At 34.1% G+C, this 11,096-nt stretch overlaps 1 protein-coding gene across 1 annotated transcript; it reads left to right on the top strand.

The window, feature by feature from the left end:
- The first annotated feature begins 3,486 nt into the window (after nucleotides 1–3,486).
- On the top strand, nucleotides 3,487–4,614 carry LOC149170971 (uncharacterized). The gene has a single exon (XM_089427396.1). The coding sequence runs from the start codon at nucleotides 3,798–3,800 to the stop codon at nucleotides 4,440–4,442; it is 645 nt and encodes a 214-aa protein (XP_089283522.1). The 5' UTR covers nucleotides 3,487–3,797; the 3' UTR covers nucleotides 4,443–4,614.
- Nucleotides 4,615–11,096: the final 6,482 nt, after the last annotated feature.

Below are 11,096 nucleotides of genomic sequence, written 5' to 3'. Positions count from 1 at the left end.
ATTAGCTTACAAACTTTATGCCCCTACCCTTCAAATTCAAATATTGGGGGTTGAGTCATATGTAATTCTTCTTTCAAATCACTTGTGAAGAAAGGCACCTTTTACATCCATTTGATAGATCATCAAACCATGTCATGTAGCTAAATATATATCCATCATGATTGTTTTCCACTTTGTTGTTAGGTAAAATGTTTCTTCATAGTCAATCCATTCTTTTTTAGCAAAACCTTTAGCCACAACTCTTTTGTACTTATTCACTACTTCTTTTTCATGGTATTTGATAGGGTAAACCTATTTGTCGTCAGTGGGTTTAACATTTGTTGGAAAATTAACAAGTTTCCAAGTTCCATTTGCAATTATGAATCATATTCATCCATCATGGCATGCTTCCATTCTTTATGCTTCACTCAAAAGTTGTTGGTTCATTGGAATCATTAGTGGTTAAGGAAAAATTCAAATTAGTTGAATTGTTAGTCCCTATTTTATTTTGTTCATCTTTCTAAACATTTTTTTGTACTTTTGTGAACCATTCCACTGTACTATGTTGTCCATGTGGTGAAGTTACTTCTATAAATCTCTCTTATGTTGAAAAATATATAATCTAAAGAAGAGTTATTTAACTCATGGATATTCACACTAGGGGCTAAAAGTCTTTCTCAATCTAGTTTGATTTTCTCTAAGGAATTATTTTTTATGTTGCTTCTCCAAGTGACTAAGGAGATTAGTTTCTCCAAGTAAGGAGATTATCAAGATCGTGCACTATGACTTTCTATCTCATCAATGAAAACATCCTAAAGATTTGTTGGAATCCTAAATGAATTGTGAAATATGTATTAAAAGTTTTTCAAAATGCTTAAGTTTTTTTTTGTTATTCATAAGGATGTTTGAAACTGGAATCTCATGGAACATAGTTCTTCATTATTTGACACAACCCTGGAGGTTTTCAAAATGCTTACTTCATTTTTGTAACAAAAAATATATTTTTAATAATAAAAAGTATTTTATAAAATTTGAAAAATCAAAATATTTTATAAATGGATTGATCCGTCCAAGGTTTCATATGATTACTCCATCCATCATCATCCACTAAAGAGCTCAGGGGAATAAATGAATGTTGAAGACAAAATTTATAAGATAACAAGAATTAAGTATAGGTTAAGGTAAAATGTAGAGAATAATTTTGGTAAGGTCAAATTTGTAAAAAATATTAAAATAGATTTAGGGGTCTTTAATCAAATTTGAAATTTAAGTAATTTACGCTAAATGAATTGAAAATTGTATTTGACCAACCTCATAAATTTAAAATATAAAGTAAGAATTAATTAAAAATAAAAATGAGTCGAGGATTAAAATTTATTACCAAATAACAATTTTATCATAATTAATAATTAGTAATAAAATAATATCTATTTATAGAAAATAAAAATTAAAAATTAATTAAAATAATGAATGAGAAAAATATAATAATTAATTTTAAAAAAAATTATAAAAATTAGTTAAATAAAACCATTCAAATTAAAATTTAAAAGATTATAATAAAATTAAAATTAATTTAAAAAAATGAAATAAGAATTAATACTATATAATTTTTTTTATTAATTGAAATAAAAGTCAATAAGCATTTTGATTATTGAATTGAGACTTCTGTGATACATAAATTTATTGAGGAATCTTCGACGAAAATTACATAGAAATACTTTTGTCGACGCATTTGGAACCAGTGTGGTTCATCGTCAGGACAAGTTGAATGAGCAGATCTCACTTAGCACATTAAATAGATAAGACAAAGAATCCCATGACATAACGGCTAACAACCAACAGTGAATTTGATTCTGATAAAAAGTAAAATAATATTAATATATATAAATTTTTATTTAATTTATTATTATAATTAATTTTAATAAGAAAATTTCTTTGGTTATTAATATTAAATTTAAAATGTAAGGGACAATAAACCAACAGTTAATTTGACTCTGATAAAAGGTAAAATAATATTAATATATATAAATTTTTATTTAATTTATTATTATAATTAATTTTGATAAGAAAAATAATATTAATATATATAAATTTTTATTTAATTTATTATTATAATTAATTTTAATAAGAAAATTTCTTTGGTTATTAATATTAAAATTAAAATGTAAGGGACACTGCTAGAATTTATGGATCCGCTTATTGGGACAATGCTAGAATTTATGGATCCGCTTATTGGTTTCGGGTAAGAATTAAAAACTAAGAAATAAACTGAAATTTTGAGATCCAATTAAAGATAGAAATAAGAAAAGGTTAGAGGTATCTAACGTCACACCACTAAAATTAGAAAGAATCTATTTGCGACATGAGCGCGGGCATCGGAATATCCATCCACGTCTCTTTAAATGCGGATGCGAAATTTTTCGATGTTTTGTCGTCGCCGCCGGTATCTCGCTTTAGGGTTGAGGTAGTTTTATTTATCTATGGCTTTTTGCTTCCGGACGTGTACGGTTCGAATCTCTGGGACTGATCGATTTGGAGGATTTGATAAATTCTTTAATGGCCTTTTGTTTTATTTATGATTATTAGCTGTTACCGTTTGATTCCCACCTGCTTTTACGTTGATAACCATACACTCTCCCACCGAATACGACTCTCTTTGTCTCGAAAGTAGCTGCCACGCTGTCTATCACATGATCTCGATAAAGTTTGCGTGTCACGATGTCGACCGATGGAACAGGTTCTGCTCTGCCACCGATGTTGGTGTAAGATGATGATTTCTTTGTGAGTATGTTTAACTAGGTGGAGCTTGTAGAAGTAGCGTTTGAATACTGTTTTTATGGTAAAAATGGTGAATCAATCATCAAAAACATCTAAAATTTTTAAGTTTTAAAATTCAAATTTACGAAAATTCTTTTTATCTAAATATAACAAAAATTTCCATTACTTTCCGAGCCACTCCTCCCCCTCGTTAAACTACGTGATTTCTTTGAGTTCGGCTGGGCGGTATTGTCGATAACACCAGATACCATCTCGCTGATGATTCATGAGTCATGGCCCATGGGTAGATGGTAGGTCTGATTAATATGGTAGTTGTTGCAGTGATAACGAAGTGGCCAACTATTCCATGTGCTCCTGCTTTGTTTGACCTTGATAGTGTGCCTGCAATGGGATTACCGCGCTTGAATTTGTGGTTGTGGTTACCATACTCCCGTTACATGGTAGGCTCCAGTGATTACTCTCCGGGTTAGGTAGAACTTGTATGGCTGCCGAATCCGGGGTAAGTTGCACTTGTATGGCTGCCAAATCCTGGCACGGCACCCAGGGACCGGAATAAATCAGGGTTCAATAACGGCGATAAATGTCTGACCGCCATGATGACGTGGAATTTGTTCCTTAACCAACTTTGTTGAAAGTTGAAACGGGTTGATCGACAACGAGCTTTCTGGAATCGAATCAAAATTTGATACCTTTGTCGTGAAGCAAACCCTTTCGCAATATTTAAAGCGGCGAGAGATGGCAGACAAAAGCCAGGCCTGCCGTCTGAAATCTTCGAGACGATCATTCAAATCCCCCTCCCATCCCTGACTGTTCCCTCTTCCACCGAATCCTCTGGGTTTCCTTATATATATGACTTCCCGTGCCTTGCCTTCGCTATATGTAGCCAATTCCCCCTTCCGCTTTTCTCATAAACGCTTTGCTACCAATCTCAGACAATAATAGCAAGAAGAACAGTTCTTCGCTGCAGTTGGAGTATCATCCTTTTATTGTCTCTTCACAACCGTTGTCTTCCGTTAGAATCTCCGGGACATCTGTCGATAATGTCTGAGACGCTCAGAAAACGCGGTCGTGAGCCCCAGGCTCTGCTGGACTCCATTGATGCCGCGTACCCGAAACGTTTCTGCAACGAAGAAACAGACCGATTTCTTCATTTACTGCAATTAGACAAAACGTTATCAGAAGATGATGACGATGATTGCGCTCCTAGTGAGGAGCTGATAAACAAAGTCATGAAAAGCCTGGAGGAAGAGATTTCGGCGACATCTTCCACTTCTCATCACATCTCCAACTCAGGGGATAACTTGGCAACCGACAATGCCTCTGGAAACGATCAAAACCGAACCCAAGATTTGGACTTGGGGGATGATATCTGTTATCCCTGGGACGGTTCACACGGCGAGCTCGGCATTCCGCCGAACACCATTCTGGACTTGAAGGACGAAATCTGTCAATCTCCCCAGAGAACAATGGATGGCCTGTTGGAGAGCATGGATGTTAAGTCGCTAGCTGAAAACTGGCACTCGGAGGACGATTTGGAAAATTATCGACAATTTGCATTGTACGACGATGCCTGGGATGCCAGCGAGCTGCAAGACTGTATAAATAGAGATTTCGTAGGCCAAGGCATGTTATTTGACGGGGATGTTTCTGCGGGATGGAAACTGGAAACCTTCGGTGCCATCTAATCACTGCGAGTGTTCTATTTTTGTACAAGTTTTGACTTTATCTCTCCAGCGTTCTATTTCTCTATCATTTTTGACTAGATATATATATACCCACCATTTCCAATATACAAAAGTTTCACTCTTTCACATATATGGATATAGATAACATTTCTATTTTATATATAGTAGGATTTTCACTCTAATTTAGAATATATAATTTTAAGTTTTTTTATTAATTAAAATATACTTTTAAATACATAAATAGATTAAAACAATTTAATCAAATTTTGATATAAATTAATTAAACACAACAAAAAAATTATTTTTATATAAATATATATATAAATGATTAAATTTATAATTATGTTACATATCCTTTTATTTTTATATTTTTCTATATATTTTTAAAATTAAAGTCATGGTTTAGCGCTCGCCGCAATCGTTGTATTTAAAAAAGTTATAACAAGCACCGATGGGATTGGAAGATGGCGGCTAGCAGGTACTTCGAGGACGTGCCTGCCATTCCACCATTACGTATTGCAAGTAAGAGGGCATGGCAAGGGGTTGGACAGTTTAAAAAATCACAAAACTATTAAAGATTTTTCTTGAAATTAGGAAGATGGATGGAAAAGCTGTCAAAATTGTCAAATTTGATTGGTAGGTTTATTTTGAAATTTTTATTCTAGCTAAGCCACTTCTTTTTATAAAAAATTATGTGATCTTTTAATTGCATGTTAGGTATATGGCTTGTTCCTTCTCTAGATCATTCAGTATGCTTGAATTTGAGTTGCTACATCTTTTAATTGGTTTCTTGCTTATTTCCCACTACCCGTGGGATATCCAGGGCAACGTTATGTTGAGAATTCAGTGCATGGAATCCTTTCTATTCTTCTACAAACTTGTTTGAACCTTGTGGGAGGGCATTTGTTCGAGGTGAGGAGGTTCGACTCCAAGGATAGCCGACGATGGTGTATGGCGTCGAGTTAGTGGGAAATTCAAATCTTGATTGGGTTATCGTTCATTACGCCCTTAGAGCGAAGGTGAACGATGCTACAAGATGGTTGTTGTGACACCGAGAGTAGGACAACAAGGTGACAAAGGATACCACTCAATCATCTTGTCGACAATGCTTGTGACACAAACTTGCATAGGTCAAAAATCTTGGGGTAAAATCTAAGCCTTCTAAATATCAAGTAGTCTTGTATCAATCTTATATTTATTATGAGTCTCAATTATTTGTTAGATCTCTTTAGGGATGGGTTTTAGCACTGGTGGCATCAAAATATTCAATTCCATCTACATTGTTCCAAAAAGATACCAATGGCCATGTCATTACTTACTCTATCCTCCCTTCATTGGTCTTATTTGTGCCAGTCTTAGTTGAGTCCTTGGCTGAATTTTGTGCAAAACCTTCCTCACCTTTCCCTCTCTTCTTTGACCTTTAGTTCTCTACTCCCTACATTTGTTTCATACCTCTCCAAAACAATATTACTTGTTAGCACATGCATAGTCGCTGAGGCTAGGGAGGTCATCATTGTCAAGGAAGATCTCTCGCCCACGCTTAAGAAAATGAAGTTTCTTCCACATACAATTTAGCTACCCCTTTTGAAATTCGTGTTGAAATCTGCCACCTTGAGTCCTCAGCCATTGCTAACAATCAAGATTTTTCTGATTCTGATATTATTGAGGAGATTGCTTAATGGGTTCCCAACCCTCGTCATACCAAGGGAAGTTGAAAATAATACCTCAACTCTTTCACTCTCCATTGGACGCTCAAAACTCTTTGGGGGAGAGCTCTCGAAAATAAGTAAGAGGAGAGATATAGCATGTTCGCTTCCCTGGAAAATATCAAATGTGTCCTAACATATCAACGTTTGTTCCTAGAGAGCCTAGATGCCATTATAGCTTACTTGGAGAGCCACCTTCAGTGTGGGGAAAAATCACCATCTCTTCCAAGTTCCAATGCCAAAGATCCTACTCATGTCATGCCATTAGATTCATGATCTCTATTATATGTTCATGTACTCTTTATATATGCAGTTTTGTGGTATGTAGCTTTGTTTTCTTTCAGCAATTAATGGATTTTTCTCAAACATTAATACATATAGGTGGTCAAGTTTCCCGTAGATTGAGATCGCCTATAGATGCTCTGTTTAAACTATCAAAATCTAGCTGATATATGAGTTGTTGATTTTTTGAGGAAATACAAAATTAATATAAAAAAAATTAAAATAAGAAATCAATATTTTAGTTTATTTTAATATTATTTTTTTATATAAATAAAATATTTCAGTATACATAAATTTGAAATCATGTCATTTAGAAAGAAGTTAAAAAGAAAAATTATATAATTTCTCACATATAAATCACCAATTACAAAAATATAATATAAAACTATAGTGCTAGTTTAATCATTGTTAAAAAATATAAAATATCACTCATAAATCAAAATTATATAAAATTTTGTCCACAGGGTCTTGGATAGATGGTGCTTTGTTAAAAACTCCTTCATATGAAGTCATTAGTTCAAATCCCTATCCCGATCAAGGTGATATATTGGACATGATGAAGATATAGTCCCACCAAGCTTACAAAAAAAATGAAATTATATAAAATTATAAACCATGTAATCACTGTATTGTATTTTCCATATTGATTTCTTCAATAAATTAAAATTTCCAATTCATATAGATACTAAACCATGTTACTTGCCTAGGATTATGATAAAAATTTAAAAATTTTACTCATGACATGTAAAATAGTTGATTCATATTGGTTTTAATCTCCTTTTCCATATTGATTTCTTAAATAAATTAAAATTTCCGATTCATATAAATACTAAATCAAGTTACTTGCCTACGATTATGATAAAAATTTAAAAATTTTACTCGACATGTAAAATAGTCGATTCATATCGGTTTTAATCTCCACCAAATCACAGGTTCAATCTTCATGGGAGGAGTTGAGGATGAAAGCCACCTTGGGGGAATTAAACTTCCCAAGGGATATCCAAGCTCCATCAAGCCTTAGACAATCCTAGTGAGAAGCATCCCATTATGAGTGGATTTCATTTCGTCCATACAATGAACAACCTAGCCAAGGTTTAGCGTAATCACAAAAAAAAATACTAAGCTTGTAATGCAAAAATTCCAAGCTTTATGGAATAATAAGTCATTTAACCTAAGAAAAAAGAGGATAGTCTTAGATTTATTTGAAACTTTGATTAGGCATTTGATATTTTAGTTGGGCTAAGAGGTGTAATATAGTTTAGTATAGAGAAGATGGTGTAGTATTTGAAAAATGATATATTAAATTAAAAATTATTAATAAAATAACATAATGTCATTCTAATTGAAATAAAAAAAATAAATAAAAATAATATATGGATTTAATTCAATTTGTTATATCATATTTTTTATTTTATTAATAAAATTACAATTTTTTTTCTAAAAATAATTATAATATCTTTATTACATTAAAATAAATTAAAATAAGAATGATTCATATTCCTCACTAGAACATTTCAAAACACGTAATTAATAAACATACAAGAAATTAATAAATTTAATTAATAAACTTATAGTTAGAAATAAAAATATTTATGCATATAGAGATGTGCAATTTATATGAATATAAATAGTATTATTTTTATAGATTACTCCAACAAGTTACCAATTCATCATGGTAGATTACTCTAAATATACTAAGCACGAAAAGGATTTTCTATAGAGGTGCAAACCTTTCATCATGTTTTAAACTCCAAAGGAGGTTTACATTTTGAGAGTTTTGATCCTTCTTAATGCTTGGTAGATCTGTACTTATGTTGGATATATATTCGTTACTATTTCTTTTATTGTTTCAGTATCATAAATAGAATATTAGTCTTAAGTTAATTTTTAAATAACCCATAACAATTTATTGAAAAGATCAATATTACGTTTATATAATAATGACCCTAATGGAGGTGTTAACACAATCATAATGAAAGCTTGGGTTCAGAGGAAGGGGCCTCCCACTACCTTACCCTCCACATGCCACCACCAGAGCCAAATTTTATTATGCCTTTCCTATCAACGAAGGTGGCATAGGGCACTAGGAAAACCTTATCCGCACTTTCGTTGATGATGTCTAGACTCTTGCTTATGTTCCTCCTCCTCGGAAAATTATTAGCTCCAATGTTACTCATATGACATCCCCTCGTGTTGCTCCCAATGTTGGCAATGACATTTATTTGAAGCTCACACTACAAGGAAAACACCTTCTAGCAGAGGTTATAAAGAAGTTTTTTAATGTTATAAAATGGAAAAAGATTGTCAAAAAAATCTCTACTCAAACATATGTTTTTAGTAGCGGATATTTTAGCAGAGATTATAACAGAACTTCATCACAACTGAAAAAATATGGGTGGCCATAGGTTTTAGTGGATCTTGTTTTAGCGGTGTGCTTTGTGGGAAAATAGCACTGTGGCGCTAAATATATGAAAGAATTAGAGCTATATACATAACTAAAAGCACCGAGGCATTGAAAGAAAAGAACATTAGTGCCTGAAATGTATACCGTTTGGTGCGTATATATTAAAAAAATGCCCCGGTGTGTTCTTTTCTGGAATGACACCATGGAAGGTTAACAAATATTGTAGACCCAGTGCTTTTATTTAAACTGACAACTTTGATGTGTATGAATTTTATAAAAGCACTGGTATGCCACTGATATAAAAGAGTTAGTGTTATTAATTTAAATAATGGACCAGGGATGCAAATAATATTTTGTAGCATCAGAGAGTTAGTTCTATGAAAACACTAGTGCTTTAAGAATTACAATGCACCAGGGTGTTAGATGCAAACAATATTGGTGCTTGAATAATCTAACGCCTTGGTGTTGTTGTTTCAGAAAAGGCACTGACCATAAAAAAATTTTGTCGTAATAGTGCTTTTAGATAACATAATGCACCGATGTGTGTTTATGTGATGGATGCACCAATTTTTGTATGAGATTTTTGTAGGAATTTACAGGGTAAGTTCCTCAGAAAGAACACCAAAAGGACACCGCTCACAACCAGATCTCAAATCAATACACTAGTATTTTTGACGTGGTTAAAACCTTCAAAGAGGGAAACAGTCCACGGCCTGAGCCAACGTGGCCACTTCAGGCAATTTATTAATCAAAGAATGAAAATTTACATAAGCTTTCTCTCATAGACGGATTACCCGAACAATGACCCTCCATGCGCTTTAAATAGAACTCATGGACCAATCGGGTGTCAAGCCACGGATCAAGTGTCGGTAATACCGAGGAGAGAGTGAACCGTCGGATCACTACATATCGTGACCGTCAGATTGTAAGTTACAAAATGTACAACGGTAAAGAAACACACTTTACCTAACTCTATACTAGACCAAGTTGAACTTAACTATTTCCTATGTGTCGGAATATCCTAACATCCCCCCTTAAGAACAACTTGGGATAGGATTGAAGGATTTACAAATATGACACAATAGGAGAAGGAAGGAGGCACTAGAGCCTATCCCCCCTTAGTGACAACTTCCTAAACTTCAAGCATATATCGAAGTTTAGTGAACTTCGCCTCTGTGAGAGCCTTTGTGAAGATGTCTGCAACCTGATCATCTGTTGAACAATATTGCACTTCAAGAAGATGGTCATGAATGAGCTTTCTGATGAAGTGCATGTGTAGTTCAATGTGTTTGCTGCGTTGATGCTGGACTGGATCTTTGCATAGCTGAATGGCACTTTGATTATCACACCAAAGTGTGGTTGGATGCTGTTGCTCAAAGCGAAACTCTGATAGGATCTGACGAAGCCACAAGGCTTCCTTACTAGCTTCCACGGCACCACGATACTCTGCTTCTGCTGACGAAAGAGAAATGGCAGCTTGTTTCTTACAAGCCCATGTAATAGGTCCTGAACCAAGAGTGAAGACATAACCGGCAGTAGACTTCCGATCATCAGGGTCACCAGCCCAATCAGAATCAGTGAAACCAACTAATAGAGGAGCTGCTTTGGCACTGTAATGAATCCCAAACTGAACTGTACCTCGAACATAACAAAGTATTCTTTTAGCTGCTTTCCAATGACTTTCACGGGGGTTTTGCATGAACCGAGCAACAAGGCCAACAGCAAAGGAAAGGTCAGGATGAGTATGGGTTAGATACAAAAGTTTTCCTACAAGTTGACGGTATAATGTAGCATCAACTTTAGGAGAAGTACAAGTGACTGAAAGTTTGACTCCAGACTGAAAGGGAGAAGGGGCTGGCTTACAGTCTTCCATGTGAAAATGACGAAGAATATCACAAGCATACTTGGACTGGGAAAGGGAAATACCCTTCTTGGATTGCAAGACTTGAAGACCGAGAAAATAGTGTAAGTGTCCTAAGTCTGTCATTTCAAATTTCTTTTTAAGGCTGGACTTCACATGGTTTATAAGGTTGGGATCACTACCAGTAAGAATAAGATCATCAACATAAAGAACAAGGATGATAAGAGAGTTGCCCACTTTCTTGGTGTAGACAGTATTGTCAGAATAACACCTAGAAAAGCCAGATTCTAAAAGAAAGCTATCCATTTTGGCATACCAAGCCCGAGGAGCTTGCTTGAGACCATAAAGAGATTTCTTAAGTCGACATACAAGGCTGGAGTCTGTTTGGATGAAGCCAATGG

This window comes from Pinus tabuliformis, chromosome 4_2 (genome assembly GCF_031772625.1).
Source record: "Pinus tabuliformis cultivar Carrire ecotype Pingquan chromosome 4_2, CPIR1, whole genome shotgun sequence".
NCBI classification, from domain to species: Eukaryota; Viridiplantae; Streptophyta; class Pinopsida; order Pinales; family Pinaceae; genus Pinus; species Pinus tabuliformis.
Note: the sequence above shows the minus strand (reverse complement) of the source record. Positions and strands in the feature narration are given on the sequence as shown.